This window comes from Salmo salar, chromosome 10 (genome assembly GCF_965601325.2).
Source record: "Salmo salar chromosome 10, fSalSal1, whole genome shotgun sequence".
Classification (NCBI taxonomy): domain Eukaryota; kingdom Metazoa; phylum Chordata; class Actinopteri; order Salmoniformes; family Salmonidae; genus Salmo; species Salmo salar.
Window position 1 is genome coordinate 30203686 of NC_138300.1, and position 20590 is coordinate 30224275.

The 20590-nt window shown below is 41.9% G+C and overlaps 1 protein-coding gene across 1 annotated transcript; it reads right to left on the reverse strand.

The window, feature by feature from the left end:
• Nucleotides 1-5098: 5098 nt before the first annotated feature.
• Nucleotides 5099-20562, reverse strand: LOC106613932 (zinc finger matrin-type protein 3). The gene is made up of 6 exons (XM_014216761.3): nt 20105-20562; nt 16200-16645; nt 14135-14275; nt 13657-13826; nt 12663-12763; nt 5099-10817 (listed from the first exon to the last, which is right to left on the reverse strand). The coding sequence occupies exons 1-6, from the start codon at nt 20412-20414 to the stop codon at nt 10609-10611; spliced, it is 1377 nt and encodes a 458-aa protein (XP_014072236.3). The 5' UTR covers nt 20415-20562; the 3' UTR covers nt 5099-10608.
• Nucleotides 20563-20590: the final 28 nt, after the last annotated feature.

Sequence of the window (20590 nt, forward strand, 5' to 3'; positions counted from 1 at the left end):
AAAGTAGTTAAAAGGTTCAAGAGATGCATAATAAACTTAGCCTTAGTATAAGAGCAATTTTCATCACCTGTGAAACCAAGTAGAATATACTTGTATAATGCCTTATTTTATGATTGATAGTGTCTAGGTGAACAATTCATGTCTTTCCTCCATTAACCCTACAGTCTACTTAATAGTGCAGGTCAGCTGATGTTCTTTTGAAGCACAGGTCGGTCCTTGGGATTTATTCTCTCCTCAGCTCAGCAGTATTTCCAGACAGACCATTTGATTTGACCATCCCGGAGAGACGGATTTGCTGTGAATGGTACCTGAAGTGTCTTCAAAGGGCACCTTATTTAAAGTGCAATCAGCTGACTAGCTGTGATGAATCTGTAGTTGGGGAGTAATCAGTCACTGGTCCTGTACGTGCCTTCCACAGGGGGTTGGACCCAGCTCTGGTGACAGTAATTCCTCACAAATAGACCCTCTGAAATCTACCTAGCTATGTTGGTCAGAGGGACAATAATAGGAATGATTAAGAAAGGGAAATGCAGCCTAAGTCTGAGTGCTTGGTGGATTGAGAGGGAGAGAGAATGGTAGTATGGTATAATGTCATTGACAGGGGATAAATGCCCTGTCTGATGCAGACGGTGATATGTCCCCGCTTCTTGTCCGAGAGAGAGAATGGTAGTAAGGTATAATGACCATGTAATTTCCTTTTCTTTTCTTTTTTTGTCACAGGACAGACAGTCCTGCTGAGACCCAGACTGTGCTGTGGGGATTATAGAGTCTGTGAAATGAGACACTATTCAAACCAATGCAGTCATTTAGACCATATTTTATACTTTCAATCAAAAAGTCCCAAAAAATAACAAGAATACAATGCATTCAGAAAGTATTCAGACAGCTTGACTTTTTCCACATGTTATTATGTTACAGCCTTATACTAAAATGTATTAAATTAAACATTTTACTCATCAATCTATACACAATACCTCATAATGACAAAGCAAAAACCTTTTTTTTTTTTTTTTTTTTTAAATTTTTGCAAATTTATATTTAAAAAGAAATAATACGTTATTTACGTAAGTATTCAGACCCTTTGCTAAGAGACTCAAATTGAGCTCAGGTGAATCCTGTTTCCATTGATCATCCTTGAGATGTTTCTACAACTTGATTGGAGTCCACCTGTGCTAAATTCAATTGATTGGACATGATTTGGAAAGGCACACACCTGTCTATATAAGGTCCCACAGTTGACAGTGCATGTCAGAGCAAAAACCAAGCAATGAGATCAAAGGAATTGTCCGTAGAGCTCAGAGACAGGATTGTGTCGAGGCACAGATCTGGGGAAGGGTACCAAAAAATTACACAGCATTGAAGGTCCCCAAGAACACTGTGGCCTCCATCATTCTTAAAGACTCTTCCTAGAGCTGGCCGCCCGGCCAAACTGAGCAATCGGGGAGAAGGGCCTTGGTCAGGGAGGTGACCAAGAACCTGGTGGTCACTCTGACAGAGCTCCAGAGTTCCTCTGTGGAGATGGGAGAACCTTCCAGAAGGACAACCATCTCTGCAGCACTCCACCAATCAGGCCTTTATGGTAGAGTGGCCAGACGGAAGCCCCTCCTCAGTAAAAGGAACATGACAGTATGCTTGGAATTTGCCAAAAGGCACCTAAAGGACTCTCAGACCATGAGAAACAAGATTCTCTGGTCTGATGAAACCAAGATTGAACTCTATGGCCTGGCACCATCCCTATGGTGAAGCATGGTGGTGACAGCATCATGCTGTGGGGATGTTTTTCAGCGGCATGGACTGGGAGACTAGTCAGGATCGAGGCAAAGATGAACAGAGCAATGTACAGAGAGATCATTGATGAAAACATGCTCCAGAGCGCTTAGGACCTCTGACAGGGCCGAAGGTTCACCTTCCAACAGGACAACAACTCTAAGCACACAGCCAAGACATTGCAGGAGTGGCTTAGGGATAAGTCACTGAATGTCCTTTAGTGGCCCAGCCAGAGCCCAGACTGAAAATAGCTGTGCAGCGACGCTTCCCATCCAACCTGACAGAGGTTGAGAGGATCTGTAGAGAAGAATGGGAGAAACTCCCCAAATACAGGTGTGCCAAGCTTGTAATGTCAAACCCAAGAAGACTCAAGGCTGTAATCACTGCCAAAGGTCCTTCAACAAAGTACTGAGTAAAGGGTCTGAATACTTAAGTAAATGAAATATTGAAGGTTTTTTTATTTTTAATACATTTGCAAAAATGTCTAAAAACCTGCTTTTGCTTTGTCATTATGTTGTATTGTGTGTAGATTGATGAGGGAAACCATTTGATATTTTTAGAATAAGGCTGTAACATAACAAAATGTGGAAAAAGTCAAGGGGTCTGAATATTTCCGAATGCACTGTATATCTATCGTACAAAATAGTTATTTCTATGTTAATGCTCATAACATGGCTCTGTCAATTACATATTAGCGCAGAAGAGTGAGACTCAAAGGATGCGTTTTGATACATCTGGTATATGGCTATATTGAACATTTATTATATGTCACTGTGAATATGGAGTAACATAAAAGCCTTCTAGAAGAGGACCAAATGGCTCTTCAGCTCAGTTTTTTGTGTTGCATTGAAACAGATGAAATATCAATACAGATTTTTATGTTATTCCTGCTTTTATACCTATCTTTATTTTCTTACTGTAGCTGAAAACAGTGGTGGATAGAGGAGGCTGAAGGGATAGGAGGACATGGTATTGAAATGATCCTCATCAGTGGCCATTGTGTCAACTACCAAGGCCAATGCAAACAGCACAGCTCTAGGAAGCTGGAGGAAACTCAGCACTTCCTCTCCTCCCTCAGCGGAAGAGAAGTTAAACCAGTGCGAGACTTGCTTGCAAATGTCCACTTCCTCTGTATTACCATGGGAACACTGTGTTTACTTGAGCTTTTTTCCTTATCTTTAAAGGAACCTGTTTAAATCCAGAGTGTTATGCACTTAGAGGCCAGGGGGGAATTTAACAGAGGGTAGATAGAGGATAGTGGGGAGGGTTAGTATAACAACAACTCATTTCATATTTCTAATGGTACTTCAGCCTAGAGAACAGAATTATCATGAAAACAAGTCCTCGTCTCTCATCCTAAATTGAACATATGGCACGCTCCAAGCCCATGTCTCTTGGATACAGAGCCCTTGGAGCCTGTTGGTTCCGGCTCTTAATGACTTAGTGTTTGTTTTACAGGACCCACTTTGCCTCTGTGTCTTTCCCTTCACCTTGGTGATCAAAAGTGTCCACCGTTAAACAGAACTAGCCGAGAGGTCACATGTATCACCGGCAGCTGTTTTCTGGTCTGTGACTATGTATAAAAATGCCTGCTGTTGTATTGTCCGTTGACCAGTGTAGACTAGTGATGGCCCCCTCCTACAAAGGACTCATCAGGTGCATCATGAGGCCTCCATGGAGCTCAATGTGACCATCGGGCACCCTCTGCTGTCCAGACAACAGTCAGCTATACTTCTTACATAACAATTCACATAGCTAGACTCCTTATCCATATCTAAAATAATACTGGAGGTATTTTGGTTGGGAATCCTGCCCATGAATTTAGGATAGTAGTTCTAATATCTGACAAAGAAATTACATTCATGTATTTCCTTTTTATGTTGCACTGACAATATCTCAATAGGCATCCTTGCTCTTTCCTCCTCATTCCCCCAACAATCTATGGTCATTCCCCAACTGGCAACTTTCAGTTTGGGTAAAATCATAAATATTTTACCCAGACAGTAGATATCAAACATCTCTTTGTCAGGTTCCTGAGGTCACCCTTTGCTTCAGTAGGAAAATATTCTAAACTCTGTCAGGGCTTTAATCTGCCCAGCTGGCACCAGGCCCAGTACCCTCATGCTCTGTCATTTACTCTCCCTTTAAGAAAAAGTTAAACTCTCAGGAGACTTCAAAAGCATTTTTCAACAAGAGAGAATCGTATACATTACTAGGAGGTTGCCTGGAACATCTGGGTATCTGAAACTTAAGTTATTTATCTTTCAGGAGTGATTCATCAGTGGTTTCCCATTATGAGTAGGCTATTAGCCAATCTAAATCCACAAGCAGATGGTGAAATGATACACACAGCCCATGTAGATCATGACAAAAGCTTGCTCCAACCTGATTTCCTGGGCAGTGGCGGTTCTAGACCATTTCAACTGGGGGGGCCAAGCTGGGGCCAGTTGTACTGTTTGAGGGGCCAGTTACATTAGACGTTATTGTTGTCATATCGTTTTCTTCACTGCATTGCAGCCATTAGCAGGCAAAAGACCATGTTCATAATCACCATCGTTGCCACTGTCTAATAACGGATGTAAAAAAAGAATGATAGCAAAAATTTGTTATGTAAAAATGATTTCATGCTCCACATTTAGGGGGGCCACAAGGGGGTCCAACATTGTTGTCACAGGGGCACTCCCCCCCCCATCCCCCCAGAACCGCTAGTGTTCTTTAGATGGTGGATGGATGGCTCTCTATGTAGACAAACACTGGATGGAAACGATTACTCTTTTGCAGATTCTATGATGAACTGACCACAACTAGAGCAGCAATGCATTAACTCAACTATTTCCTTTTCTCTTTCAACAAGTAACAAATATCTTAACAATCAGAATAGAGCAAAGTAGTTGCTAGGTAAATAATCAATTACCATTACAATCCCAAAAAACTGATTCACCATATTTTAAAACTACACAACATTTATAAAACAATGTCTCCCATTAAATAGTCATTTGAATCATCCATTCAGAAAACATAATCTTTGCCATTCTTTATCTGATCAGTAGAGGGGGTAAAAAACAAAGATATTTGAGGCACATATTTTGGCTTCTAACCAAGTCCAAAATTTCATTAGAGAGATGCTTTATTTTTCTCACTGCGAAGTATTAGAACAGTTATCATGCCTGCAGGGCCCACTCTGTAAACTACCATATTAACAGGGAACACAACTTGGTCAGCTGACCCTGTCATACAATGTGCCCATACACACATTCTCTCACACACATGCACTCCCCAATGCAACTCCCAATCCCCCACCAAGTCTCTCAACTAAATAAATCCAGGCAAATAACAAGTATAACATTTTTTATTAAATAGTTTGCCAATATTGTACAGTGACTAAAATAAGTGTTCCAATAGTTTCTAAAACAACTGTTTTCATTCTGTTATTCTTCAAATATACATACATTCAAGACGTTATACAATTATTTTCTCTAAAGGGAAGTCAATCCAAATGAATTGGTGCCTTAGGATCACACATTTTCCATATTGCAGCAGCTGCGATATTTCGTCCTCCAATGGAAATTAAGTCGATTGTTCTGAAGAATCATGTTTGCGCCCAAGGCAGCCATGATATGAAACTGTGTGGCATTAGAAAGGCACTGCAGCTAACGCTTATTTTATTCCCTTATCCCTAGATATAGTTTACTATCTCTGACATTTATAAAACCATCTATCTTAGAGAGGTGATATTTCTGAGCAGCAGATAGAGAGCCAGCCATACGTAGCTGAGGAGAGGAGGATATCCATAATGGCCTGAATACACAGAGCTCCATTTGGAGAGTGTTTGTTGTGCCTGTGTGGATCTCCCTGGGGTAAGTTCCCATGCCGGGTCACCACTTCCTGATAGAGCGGCAAACAGATGTGCTGCTGCAGCACTACACTACGCCCAGCAAGGAATGGCTCCTGCCTCACGCCACAGAGGACAGAGCACAGCCTGCACAGCTACAGCTACTAGCACAGCCAACAGAGCCTGCACAGCCTAGCATGGATGGATGTGTAGCAGCAGTCAAACACAACTCCACTTACTATAACAGAAATAGGGCATCGAATGAGATATGACTACTCACATTAGACTAATGAATTGCACTCAGACCCACAATATACACTCTGAAGAACTTCCTTGAAGTTTTGGGAGATACACACTCCCATTTTAAGTGGTATGTTACATAATTGTAAACTAGCCTAATATTATGACTTCAAAGGTATCATTATGAAAGTGGTTAATTCAGCTGCTGTGCTAGTTCCAAATAGAAAAGGCTTCCTTGCTCTGGGTGGTTAAACTGAGCGATGAACCAGATGAAGTAGATCACTTCATGTGTAACATGATCAATGCAGCCCATTTAATTACATTGGTTTGAACTCCCAATAAAAACACAGCCCTGGCTGCAGTCCATCACAAAAGTCATGTTCAGAGGCACTGAATATGTATTAAAGCAGCATTTGAAAGAAGTGGATTTAAGATTACTGGAAGATTACTCTGCATTTTTGGAAAAGGACCCGTAAGTAAGCATTTCACTGTTGTTTACGAAGCATGTGAAATTTGATTTGAAGAGTAAGTATAGTAGAATAAATCAGGTGAAATTTAGAAATTTGATTGTGCATCAGAAGTTTTTCTCTTGTTATGTCAGTCACTCAATTAGACATGTTAGCTGACAGTTTTTAGATTGGTAGTTAGCCTAGCCAGCTATCTAAACTTGTAGTAATCATGGCCGAATACCGACCGGGATGCAGGGCACATGCCCAGGGGTCCTGAACTCCAAGGGGCCCCCATTGATTTTGTTAGTCATTATCACTCAGATATGTTAACATGGCACAAGTCATGGCAAAATTTGTAGAATTGCAGGAAATTTGCTTTAAAACAGCAAAACATTCTCTCCACCCCATGGCAAAAGGGGGTAGAATTGCATGAAATTAGCTGTAAAACTAATTTAAAGTAGGTCTGCCCCATGGCAAAATTAGTAGAATTGCATGATTTTTAGAGAATTTTTTTTTGCGGGGGGGAGTGTTCTCGCTGCCCCATGGAAAGAATATGTAGATTTGCAGTAAACTTGCTTTAAAACTGTAACATTATCTCTACACCCCATGGCAAAATGTGTAGAATAGCAGGAAATGAACATTAAAACTTTTTTTCTCCACCCTCAAGAGGGGGGCCACTTAAATTTGTTGGCATGAGGTAGGGGGGCCCCCAACCAAATCTCGCTTAGGGCCCCTAGAGTGGGCTAGAGCTGGCCCTAGATGGATCCAACACTAAATGTGATCGACTTCCCTTTAGACCACACTCTGTAAACATTTGGTATGAATCAGATTGAGACGCATCAATAGAACTTCAACAAATAACATTAATCAAAGCAAATCAGTATAAAACTCAACCATCTCCTCTATAACAACAAGTGCAATAGTAATGTAACTCATTCCCATTCAGTACTTTGTGTCAAATATAATGGTCCGGTCTCTATCTCTGGCAAATTGGCCTAGTTCCTCCACTCCCACTAGTAGGATATTCTGAATAATTAAATATATTTATATTCTAATAATATCATGCACAAATGTAAATTTCACAAACATAATTTATACAGTGAAATATTATAACATAATCATTTGTGTACAAATAAAGTGATGTTGCACATGAAGCTCAACTACATTAGATAACAGTAGATTTTTTTTATACAGCTAATTGTCTGTAAAAACAAACACTCATAAATAGAAAACGATATAAATCATATAAACCATTTAAAAAATATATATAATAATAATAATAATGATAAAAATACACTTCTTAAATTAAAACAAAGAAACAAAGAAACTATGGTCAAGGGCAACAAAAAAGGCTATATTAAAATAGTTTACAAGGGCATTTATGATACAGAAAAGCAAATCATTAGAGGCCCAGAGTAACCCAACGATGAATGCCTCGATTTATTTGTTCATGTGCCAATCAGCAGTTGAAACAATAACAAAGTGTTTTCCAGGCCACTGTTTCGGTAAAAACACTGAGGAATGGGGCAAAAAAAATTTAATCTCTCTCAAATTCATGGTTGTAAATTATAGTTTCAACAATGTTTTGAGGCTAAACAGTGTTCGTTAACATTTACATTGTTTACAAACATTGGTGTAAAACAAGCTTATATGTTGGGTTCTGATGGAGTACGAAAGTTAAATTAAGCTCATGAAGCTAAGTTATATTCTTCAAGAATCAATGGGTAGATATAATTATTTATAAGTCCAAAGATTGATGTAGCAACTGCTGATTGCCCCTTTAAGGGGCAGATATGTAGGAATATGAACTCAAGCTTTGGTTGTGGTTCTCATCTGAACAAATTGGGCTTGTATAAAATCCTAAACTCCCTTTGCTCTAAATGAGACAGAGTAGAGGCCTTGTGGAAATAACCCTAAGCCACCCAATTAAAAATAGTCCTGCTCTGTATTCTCCTGAGGTACTCTGCTTTCGGAGAGCAGACCTCCCATAGGGAAGTCAGGAGCTTACAGCAGCTGGCTTTTACAGCATCCAAGAATAATAAGGGACCAGGACAAAAGGCTGAGTTTACTGGGATGTTCAGGATGCTTGGAATCGTACCAAACCCATGTAAACATGCATAAGGAAAGGGAACAGTCAGTCAGATTTTGTAAATAAATAAAAATATCCATTGTTTGTTTGTGCAAAGCCTGCTGGGGGAAAAAATTGTCACCGCAATCACAGTACATTCACCTGGACCCGGTTTCCCAAAAGCATCTTAAGGCTAAGTTCATAATTTGAACCATAGGATCCTACTGTAGTCACATCCCCGTAGTTCTCTATAAACTATAGACAAAAATATGCTTTTGGGAAACTGCCTCCTGGTCTGGTAGAAGTCTGGAATATAACTTTTCTTTCCTCTACTACACATGCACTACATGACCAAAAGTATGTGGACACCTGCTCGTTGAACATCTCATTCCAAAATCATGGGCATCAATATGTTGGGCGATTGGGCCTGGCTTGCAGTCGGGGTTCCAATTCATCCCAAAGGTGTTCGACGCAGTTGAGGTCAGGGCTCTGTTGAAGCCAGTCAAGTTCTTCCACATTGATCTCGACGAACCATTTCTGTATGGACCTTGCTTTGTGCATGGGAGCATCGTCATGCTGAAACAAAAAAGGGCCTTCCCCAAACTATTGCCACAAAGTTGGAAGCACAGAATCGTCTTTAACATCATACTATGCTGTAGCGTTAAGATTTCCCTTCACTAGAACTAAGGGGACTAGCCCGAACCATGATGAACAGCCCCAGACCATTATTCCTCCTCCACCAAACTTTACAGTTGGCACTATGCATTGGCATCTGCCAAACCCAGATTTGTCCGTCGGACTGCCAAATGGTGAAGCGTGATTCATCACTCCAGAGAACGTGTTTCACTGCTCCAGAGTCCAATGGCGGAGAGCTTTACACCACTCAAGCCGACGCTTGGCAATGCGCATGGTGATCTTAGGCTTGTGTGCGGCTGATTGGCCATGGAAAACCATTTCATGAAGCTCCCGAACAAACAGTTATTGTTCTGATGTTGCGGTTTGAAACCTGGTAGTGTGTCGCAACCAAGGAAAGAGGATTTTACACGGTACGCGCTTCAGCACTTTCCGGTCCCGTTCTGTGAGCTTGTGTGGCCTACCACTTCACGGCTGAGTTTTTGTCACTCCTAGACGTTTCCACTTCACAATAACAGCACTTACAGATGACCAGGGCAGCTCAAGCAGGGCAGAAACTTGACGAACTGACTTGTTGGAAAAGTGGCATCCTATGATGGTGCCACGTTCAAAGTATCTGAGTTCTTCAGTAAGGGCATTCTACTGCCAATGTATTTCTATGGAGATTGCAGTGTGCTTGATTTTATACACCTGTCAGCAATGGGTGTGGCTGAAATAGCTGAATCCACTAATTTGAAGGGATGTCCATATACTTTTGTATATATAGTGTAGAAATGTCCAGCTACTCAAACTCAGGTAATAACTAGGGCTGTGAAAATACCAGTATAGCGATATATTTTCTGTGGCAAACATGAAAACACAAAGCAGACCAAACTCTTTGGTCCTTTAAAAACCTGCCGTAAATAAAATATTATGTGCTATAGCTTAGAAATAAATAAATGTGACTCTGGTTGACAACATAATGATGTTTTTTCCAACATTCGGGCTGTTTTCCTAAAGAAGTTTAACCCACTTCATGTTTTGTTTCCTTGCCAAGCTATTGACAAGTATCGCAATACTGGTATTGTCCCTGGCCCTAGTCATAACAAGGTTTAAACCGGGGAAGGAAAACCGATTGTGAGATAAAATCTTCACCAATATACCCCACAGCATGGTGGGTTCTTCATGTAGGCCTACTATGGGTCAAATTCAGCGTGAAATATGGACAAATCCCTGGTTTCATCTGAGATGCAAAATGCATGGTAATCACACACAGGCTTGGGTCAGTACAGGCATACAGAATCAAGCAAGAGTGAAACATCCACAAGTGTACCAGCAGGTGGACATTCTGTGCACACCTTAAAAGATTTCTAGAAATGTCCTTCAAATATGTACACTACATTAACAAACAAAAACAGGAACAGAAGATCAATAACTTATACACATTAAGGAAAAGAGTGGAAGAGTGGTTTATGTATATAATTTACATAAATGTACCATCCTCTTCCACACATTTTAGTTTGCTGCAGAACATAGTCTCTACCCATTCTACTGGCCTCTAGCGTACAGTGCATTGATAGATAGTCGTTGGCTCCCCCTCCCCCACCCCCTCTCCTCCCCTGTGCTGCGGCACTGCCCTCCTAAGTGTAGCCCAGATTCTCCATCTCGCTGCGGTAGCGCTGCTCCGACACCTTGCTCTTGTGCTGCTTGCTCTCCAGGTGAAGGCGGAAGTCGGTCTCCTCGCTGGCCCCAGAGTTGCACATGGAGCAGTAGAACTGGCCGCTGGGCGTCACACACATGGCCAGGTCCCTGGGGATCCTCTGCCTGGGCCGGGGGTTGTAGTAGGGGCCTGGGACACACACCAAGACATATACACCATCAAAGGAGAGGATAACCTCATTAAAATGATGGAGAGTGAGTGAGCTGCTGCTCACCAGTGAACACAATACCAGAAGATGGGAGTGGCAGAAGGATGCCAGGTGCTACAGGGGATGGAAGGCTGGCTGTGAATAAATAGGAGAAGCTTTCCACTGCCATGGTCATATGAATGTTACAAGAAGAAATACAAATGTGTCCCTCATAGAGTACCACAGTATGAGTCATAATACCCATAAAATCTAGCGGTCAAGCAAGGAATTGGTTCCAATCGTTTTCCACCATTACTTTCTCTCATTTTAGAAACACTTATAATAAGGGCTGTGTTTTGTGTAGGCTTACGCTGGCGTGATGTTTTGATAACCGTGTAAATCTCTCTAGGACAAGGTGACTTTTATCAATATTTGCCTGTATTTACCCCCCAAAAATGAAATTATAATTAGCTGCTAAGATGGCTATCATAAAGAACTACAAATGCCATGATGATCTGGACGAGACTGCCGAATCGAGGCAAAGGTAAGAATCTCTGGATTAACTATATAATGTTAGTTAAATGTAGTAATGAATAAATTGGCTACATTTCTTTAATGGACAATTCTGTGAACTGTCTTGTGCAAGTTTTAAATTGACACAATATCTGTTAGCAAAGGTGTCAGCTGGAGATGACGTGCAGGAGCTTGCAGGGATTTGTAGTTTTGCATGTCTAATTTGATGCTAATTAGCCATTTCGAATCTGAGAGTAAACAGAGCCAAATATACTGATAAAAGTCACCTTGTCCGAGAGAGATTTACATGGTTATCAAAACATCATGCCAGGTTAAGCCTACAGAAAACAGCCCTTATTTAAAGTGTTTCGAAAATCCCCTATTGGAAAAATGAATGGTGGAAAAAACGATTGGAACTAATTCCCTGTTTGACCACTAGGTTTTTGGGGTATTATGACACCTCCACTGTGGTGCTCTCTTAGGAGAAGGGATGTATGTTGGATAGAGAATAGATGCTCTGCTGTATCTGTGTGTATGTCTGGAGGGAACCATCACAGGCCTTTGCAGAGTAACTCCGACAGACAAACTACATTTTCTCTCTGAGAGAGCTTTAAACAACTCTATTTCTGGAATTGTCCATAAAGGACATTTAAATCAGCAAAGTCTCTGAACCCTGAGGGGAGGCAAGGGAAGAGAGGGGTGCAGTTGTGTCCAATGATTCATCTAGAGGGCGCAGGCCACGGTGGAAGGTATGTGGAGTGGGGGATCGGAAGTGGATACTGGGCTGGACAATAGACAGTGAGGGGTCTATCTAATGGACTCCCACCACCTGAGCAGGCTGTGTGACGTCTGTGGGGCAGCAGAGCTGACGTGGGTTGCTGTATCGGTTTACATATCCAAAGCCCTGGTGCCGGGCCTGTGCTTAGTGAGCTCACACTGACTGACCAGCCTCAGCTGACCCCTTAACTTTCTTACAGAGCATTTCCCCTTCAAAAGGTGGTGATGAGAGGCGGCATTTCACTGCTGCTACGACCATGGAGTAGAAAACAATAGCCTCCACCAGCTGTCAAAAGCATCATTGGTATCAATAAATAAGAAATGGGCAACCACCTCTGCTCTCAAACATACAGTAAAGTATACATTCTCAAGACTAGGAATATCCCTGAATCATCTGATCTTTATGAGCCGTTCTGGCTCGGTCAAGCCTTACTTACTTTACTTACATCTGATCTTTACAACAAAATTGTGGAATTACAACAAATTTTCCACTGTAAAGTAATTTGCTGTTTGGTCATACTTTATTACCGGTATGTCTTTGTTTCAGTGTGCTGTACCTGGCACGGCAATAGGCACCTGTGGGGTCCTACGGTTCTTGATAAACCTGTACTCGCTCCCCTCTTTCCTCGGACGCCTTTGGACACACTCAGTCGACTCTCTGAAAAATGTATGGATCACGTTACTGAGAGCACAGTCTCCCATATTTAGTTTATAAATCAAACAGCCAACCTAACAATAATAGTTACTATGGTGGAGAAAATAATGGAATGCATCTATCACATGCTATGGCATTTTCTCTTTAAACGGAGCATTAAAACATACAGTTGAAGTTGGAAGTTAACATACACTTAGGATGGAATCATTAAAACTTGTTTTTCAACCACTCCACAAATGTCTTGTTAACAAACTATAGTTTTGGCAAGTCGGTTAGGACATCCACTTTGTGATTGACACAAGTCATTTTTCCAACAATTGTTTACAGACAGGTTATTTCACTTAGAATTCACTGTATCACAATTCCAGTGGGTCAGAAGTTTACATACACTAAGTTGACTGTGCCTTTAAACAGCTTGGAAAATTCCAGAAAATGATGTCATGGCTTTAGAAGCTTCTGATAGGCTAATTTACATAATTTGAGTCAATCGGAGGTGTACCTGTGGATGTATGTCAAGGCCTACCTTCAAACTCAGTGCCTCTTTGCGTGACATCATGGGAAAATCTAAAGAAATCAGCCCTTCACAAGTCTGGTTCATTATTCTGACATTTCACATTCTTAAAATAAAGTGGTGATCCTAACTGACCTAAGACAGGGAATTTTTACGAGGATTAAATGTCAGGAATTGTGAAAAACTGAGTTTAAATGTATTTGGCTAAGGTGTATGTAAACTTCCGACTTCAACTGTATCTGGTTTGAATTTCATATAATAGGGCATGGCTGAAGGGGCAGGATTTATATGTTTGAGTATGGTTTTATTAGCCATGCACGTGTTGCATCTGTTGTTTGTCTTCCTGGTGTTGGGTGGGGAACCAGTAGTGACACCACAGACTCACAGGATGCTACTGCTCTGCTGGGCCTCAGCCAGCCGCAGTCTCTTGGCATGGTTCTTGCCCTGGTAGTGTGCCTGAGCCACGGCAGGGGAGCTGAACGAGGCATCACACAGCTTGCAGTAGTCGTTCTCCGTGGCTAAGATCACCCTGCTGGCACCCATGAATGACACCAGCTGAACAAAAAAAAGAAAGAGTGAGTTTTTAAAAAAGGGCTCTTTTTTTCACCAGAATAAATTATACTCCTGCCAGTTCAAAGCTACAAACAGTATCAAAAGAGTTAAAACATACAGTGCTGACAGTTTTCTACAAACCATCATGTTGTTTCTTATGAGCCGATTCTATTTGATTGCAGTTCTCCAGATCAACAACAGAGATCCAAACCGTGAATGTGCTGAAAATTCACAGAACTTGGACTTGTTCATACAGTATTATAGTTTCCTGAACAATAACACATTAATTGTGTGCCAACGCCAAGCTTTACCTGTTTGGGAGTTGCACTGTCAGTTGGTGGAGTCGTGAGGGGTTGCTGGGAAAGTGGCTCTATTACCTCCGGAATCCTGATGGCAGGCGGCTGCTGGCTGCCTGCATAGAAATTTCTCAGCTTCTTACTGTGGTTTTTTCCCTGGAAAAGAAACAACAGATGATTCAATCCCACAGCTCAGTCCACTCATTGCACTGTCAGTCATCGCCATAGCGTCATATTGCAAATAATGAGCATCATCACCATCATCAGTGAGCGCAACTGTTAGGGTTTACATTTTCCACGTTCATTCATGAGGGGTAGTTGATGCATGATGAGAAGCATTTGCTGCCATCAAAACATACAGTTGAAGTCGGAAGTTTACATACACCTTAGCCAAATACATTTAAACTCAGTTTTTCACAATTCTTGACATTTAATCCTAGTAAAAATTCCCTGTCTTAGGTCAGTTAGGATCACCACTTTATTTTTATTTTAAGAATGTGAAATGTCAGAATAACAGTAGAGAATTATTTCAGCTTTTATTTCTTTCATCACATTCCCAGTAGGTCAGAAGTTTACATACACTCAATTAGTATTTTGTAGCATTGCCTTTAATTGTTAAACTTGGGGCAAACATTTCAGGTAGCCTTCCAACAGCTTCCCATAATAAGTTGGGTGAATTTTGGCCCATTCCTCCTGACAGAGCTGGTGTAACTGAGTCAGGTTTGTAGGCCTCCTTGCTCGCACGCACTTTTTCAAATCTGCCCACACATTTTCTATGGGATTGAGGTCAGGGCTTTATGATGGCCACTACAATACCTTGACTTTGTTGTCCTTATGCCATTTTACCACAACTTTGGAAGTATGCTTGGGGTCATTGTCCATTTGGAAGACCCATTTGCAACCAAACTTTAACTTCCTGACGGATGTCTTGAGATGTTGCTTCAATATATCCACATAATTTTCCTCCCTCATGATGCCATCCAGCAAAGCACCCCCACAACATGATGCTGCCACCCCTGTGCTTCACGGTTGGGATGGTGTTCTTTGGCTTGCAAGCGTCCCCCTTTTTCCTCCAAACATAATAATGGTCATTATGGCCAAACAGTTCTATTTTTGTTTAATCAGACCAGAGGACATTTCTCTAAAAAGTACGATCTTTGTCCCCATGTGCAGTTGCAAACCGAAGTCTGGCTTTTTTTGGTGGTTTTGGAGCAGTGGCTTCTTCCTTGCTGAGTGGCCTTTCAGGTTATGTCGATATAGGACTTGTTTTACTGTGGATATAGATACTTTTGCACCTGTTTCCTCCAGCATCTTCACAAGGTCCTTTGCTGTTGTTCTAGGGTTGATTTGCACTTTTCGCACCAAAGTACATTCATCTCTAGGAGACTGAACGCGTCTCCATCCTGAGCGGTATGACAGCTGCGTGGTCCCATGGTGTTTATACTTGTGTACTAATGTTTGTACAGATGAACATGGTACCTTCAGGCATTTGGAAATTGCTCCCAAGGATGAACCAGACTTGTGGAGGTCTACAAATGTTTTTCTGAGGTCTAGGCTGATTTCTTTTGATTTCCCCATGATGTCAAGCAAAGAGGCACTGAGTTTGAAGGTAGGCCTTGAAATACATCCACAGGTACACCTCCAATTGACTCAAATGATGTCAATTAGCCTATCAGAAGCTTCTAAAGCCATGACATCATTTTCAAGCTGTTTAAAGGCACAGTCAACTTAGTGTATGTAAACTTCTGACCCACTGGAATTGTGGTACAGTGAATTATAAGTGAAATAATCTGTCTGTAAACAATTGTTGGAAAATGTACTTGTGTCATGCACAAAGTAGATGTCCTAACCGACTTGCCAAAACTATAGTTTGTTAACAAGACATTTGTGGAGTGGTTGAAAAACGAGTTTTAATGAATCCAACCTAAGTGTATGTAAACTTCTGACTTCAACTGTATGTGTTGGGGTAGGCCTACAAGTAAGCTTGTCCCCAGGCTCAATTGCTACCGCATGTAGACAGAGACAGCCTGCTGGTGGACAAGATTACGGTACCAGCTACATGTACAGTAAACCAGCTCACCTGGTAGTGGGCCTGTGCCTGCTGAGCAGAGTTGAGGGTGACGTTGCACAGTTTGCAGTACAGAGGCTTACACAGCTCCTCCAAGGTAGCGTCCTGGTCTGTGGTCCCGATCTGAGCATCTTTCTCCTGGGGCCTGCTGCTGAGGGTCGCCTGGGCAGTGGGAGGTGGGACAGGGCAGGGGACAGGGCAGGGGGGCCCCTGCACCAGCTGGAGGTGAGCGGGGGGTGTGGCAGACAGAGGACTGGAGAGGGGGAAACGGAGGCGGTCCGGGGTCACTACTACTGGTGGAGGGGGTCCGAGGGTCTGTGGAGGGGGTCCAAGCGTCTGTGGAGGGGGTCCGAGGGTCTGTGGAGGGGGTCCAAGGGTATGTGTAGGAGGCATTGGCTGGAACAGTGGCTGCTGCTGGCCAAATAGGCTCAGTGAAGGCTTCAGCATAGACTCTGGTCCTGAGGGCCAATGCAATGATTGCAAAGCATTAGAATCAATCATATACTTTAACATTTAGGATAGGCATGTAATGGTTATATAACATTTGGAGGATGCAATAACTATAGTCATCAACTGTGTTCATTTCTCCCTGGGGAAACAGACACTAACAAATAAAACAATAGTGGGTTTCACAGCTCTGCTCCTTGCGAAAATATGTTCCTCAAGCATTTCTTGATATGCCGCTGATTCAAACAGACCATTGCCTACTTGACTGGGTACATTTCAGGCACTCATGTGTGGCCACATTTTTTCTGCATATAAGGGTGGGGGTTGGGTCAGCAGCTGCGCTCATGTCTGATGTTTCCACTGTATCAACTCAGATTGGAGACCCAACAACAGTGATTCATAGACCTAAAATAACAGTGTAGGATGTTTTGGATTCCAGCAGCCACACAGTGACACCAAGTGAATGGCATGCTTGAAATGGAACTTTCCGATAACAACCAACTAAAGGATGCTCCGGCAATTGTAGGTCCACAACGTGTGCATCAATGTTATTCTAATAAATGTCATAACGTAGCCTAAACACCTAAAAATGCTCCAATACGAGTGTGAAGAAAATAATTCAAGAAAATTGCTCACTTTCTAAATATTTTTTCTGGGTATTGCAATGAAGTAGAAAAAAAAACACTAATCTGCTTAGCCTTGAAGCACAGTATGCTGTATAACTGCTATTATTTCCCCTTGCAGAGTAACGAGGAGACAAACCTGAATCACATGTTCACTGGAGAATATAGCCTAATCCCAAAAATAGTCCCAGGAACCTACATTGTCATAGCCCAAGGTCAGAGTCGAAGTCCTCTTTTCTCATCTTGGGTACATAACACTCCTCCTGAGGCTTAACCCTGGGATTTCATATAAAATGCAAGTCCTGGGAAAATTAATGAGTAGTTATTGGCCATGTATCAAGAGGGATGGCCTTGGGTCTCTGAGTTGGAGAAAAGTATTTTAAGGAAAGGTCTTCTTGGGTCTTAAAGTGGAGGGTTGTAATTCTTTCATTTGGTATGTATGCAGAAGAAAGAAAGAACCAAAAACCTTCAAAAGTTGAATAGCCCTTCACAAACTTAGAGTTATTTCATGCCTTTTACACTGTGTTCCTCTGCCACATCAATTATGGAGCAAAGAGTGTATGCCTCATGCACTGGAATGATGTGCATGACTAGTCTTTGAATGGAGAAAGCTTGAAGGAAACTCATAAAGACTTCCTATTTAATTCTTATGTTCAATGCCTTGCAGGGACACACGGTGGAGACTTGGTTTTAGCATTGAAATCTGTTGACAAACCCTGAGATTTATGGTATTTTACTAACACTCAGTCATGCAGATAAAACAGATGAATTGAGGCTTAAATATTTACCCATTAGTTAGCCTAGTTAGAAATGGCAACATAGCAGTTAGGCTATTGACAGCTAACCATCTGAAAGGACTCATTATTGCCAGTTCAAGAGAGGGATGGTTGATAATTAGACTATACGCAGGGTTCCCCAATAGGTGGCACACGGGCCAAATTTATTTTATTTGGCCTGCCAAGCTTTCTGAGAAAATATATATATACTGTACATACTTGTTCTTGGACATAAAAGACTGTAAGATCACCAGGAAATGAGCTCAAAGGGATTTTAATTTAGGGAATCTGTTCCCAAGTATTCCTACATATAAATAGAGAGGCATATGGGCTGAATGTAATTGGGAACTCTGGATACAGGCTAAAATTAGTGTGTTTCAATAGACAACGCTAAATTATCAATCTATCAATATATATATTTTTACCAATAAAGCTACAGCAAATCAGGGTAAACCACACAATGAGGCTGCTTATCAAACATTTATAACATCACCAAGGATGTAAACCTACCAGACTCAGATCTGTCAACCTATTTCAGTGGACAATGCCATTTTATCTCATTACAACAGAAAGAGTATGCAATCTATAACAGGTTTGATTACTTAAGACAACATTGCTGGATAACAAGGTAAACTCAAGTCCAGACCCAAGCTGTTATTCATCATAATTATTATCAGCATCAGCACCATCACCATCAACTCCATCATCAAGTTCGCTGACGACATGACAGTAGTAGGCCTGACTACCAACAATGAGACGGCCTACAGAGAGGAGGTAGGCACTCTGACGGTGTGGTGCCAGGTAAACAACCTCTCCCCCAATGTCAGCAAAACAAAGGAGCTGATTGTGGACTTCAGGAGGAACCCGGCTGGGCACACCCCTATCCTCATCTACAGGACGGTCAACCGCGTCAATTTTCTCGGCGTACACATCTCAGAGGAGCTGAAATGGTCAAACCACACAGACACTGTGGTGAAGAAGGCACAAAAGTGACTCTTCAACTTCAGGAGGCTGAAGAAATTCGGCCTGTCCCAGAGGGCCCCCACAGTGTTAAACAGGAGCACCATCGAGAGCATACTGTCAGGCTGCATCACTGCCTGGTATGGCAACTCCACCGCAGCTGACTGCAAGGCTCTAAAGAGGGTTGTACGCTCAGCCGAACGCACCATTGGGTGCACACTGCCTGCCCTCCAGGACACCTACAACACCAAGTGTCGCAGGAATGCCAAGAAGATCATCAAGGACCTCAGCCACCCGAGCCAGGGCCTGTTCTCTCCGCTTTCATCACTCCCCACTTCCCAAACAGACATTCACCCTGCCCCAACCCCCAATGGACATTTATCATTGTTACAGTTGTAAATATGTATACATTATTATTATTATTATTATTGTTGTTTCATTTTTGACCTGCACTGTGGGAGCTCAGAGCTTAAGAATTTCACTGTACCTTGCAATTACATCTGTGACCCAGTGCATTTGACTAATAAACTAATCATCATCATCATGATGATGTGAATAATGTACACACAGTGTGTTGTGTCAAGGAGCTTGTGCTATGACAAGAGTAGACAGAATTCCATTTCAAGATTTGGGAACAGAGACTGTCAATAAAGACCATGCTCAACCCTCTAAACAAGCAGACCATAATGTAATTCTACACCCACTGATCTGACCATTATCACTTTAGTTGATTTTCCATGAAACACCTGTCCACCGCATCACACCATGGGAAGAAGCACAGAGGGTGCTGTGGATATAACAAATCAACTAACTTAGGTTCGCATATCTTTGGGGTTGAATTGATCAGAAACCTATTATACCTCTGATTTCAGATGTCATTTCAACATGGCTGTTGTTGTTCGAATCTCTTCAAATCAATGAGTAGGCTCAACCTCAACGAAATGTATTTATATCTGTATAGCCTACTACAACCTATAATACCAAGATGCAGGTTGGATAAACCCCCTTCAATCAGCACTGGTTGTTGCACTGTAGCTGAGGCTGCAAATATGCATCCATCAATTCGCAGTGTCACGGTCGCTGACAGCAATGAATGAGACCTTTTTCTTACCTGGTAATCGGGAAAAATAATAGCTGCTATCCCCATAGTTCAAAGGCTGCAAATTTCTGTAATAATCGGCACTCTGATAATAAGCATCTCTATTGTTGACATGTAACGCCATCATTGCATACTGGCCAACTTCGAACCAGCTGAGAATCCAGCAGCCTACCTTGCTTTCACCAGAGAAGAGGAGGGGTGAGTTCTCAGTGTCACGAGCAGAGGAGGTGTGGGGGATATACACTATGCAAAAAAATAAATGCCTACATTTTAGTAGACTAAAGCCTATCATAATCAAACCCTTAGACAATAGTAACAACATATGTATAACATTTAGGAAAAGGTGGGTCTTTGAAAAATATGTTTGTGAGTGTATTCTTCTCTTGTTGGTACAGTCCGTTTACTGCATTCAAGCTATGCGACTCTCGGAAATCCACGGTCAAACTATCCGCGCCCGAATTAGTATGCGCCACTACACTACATTTACCGATCTGATAT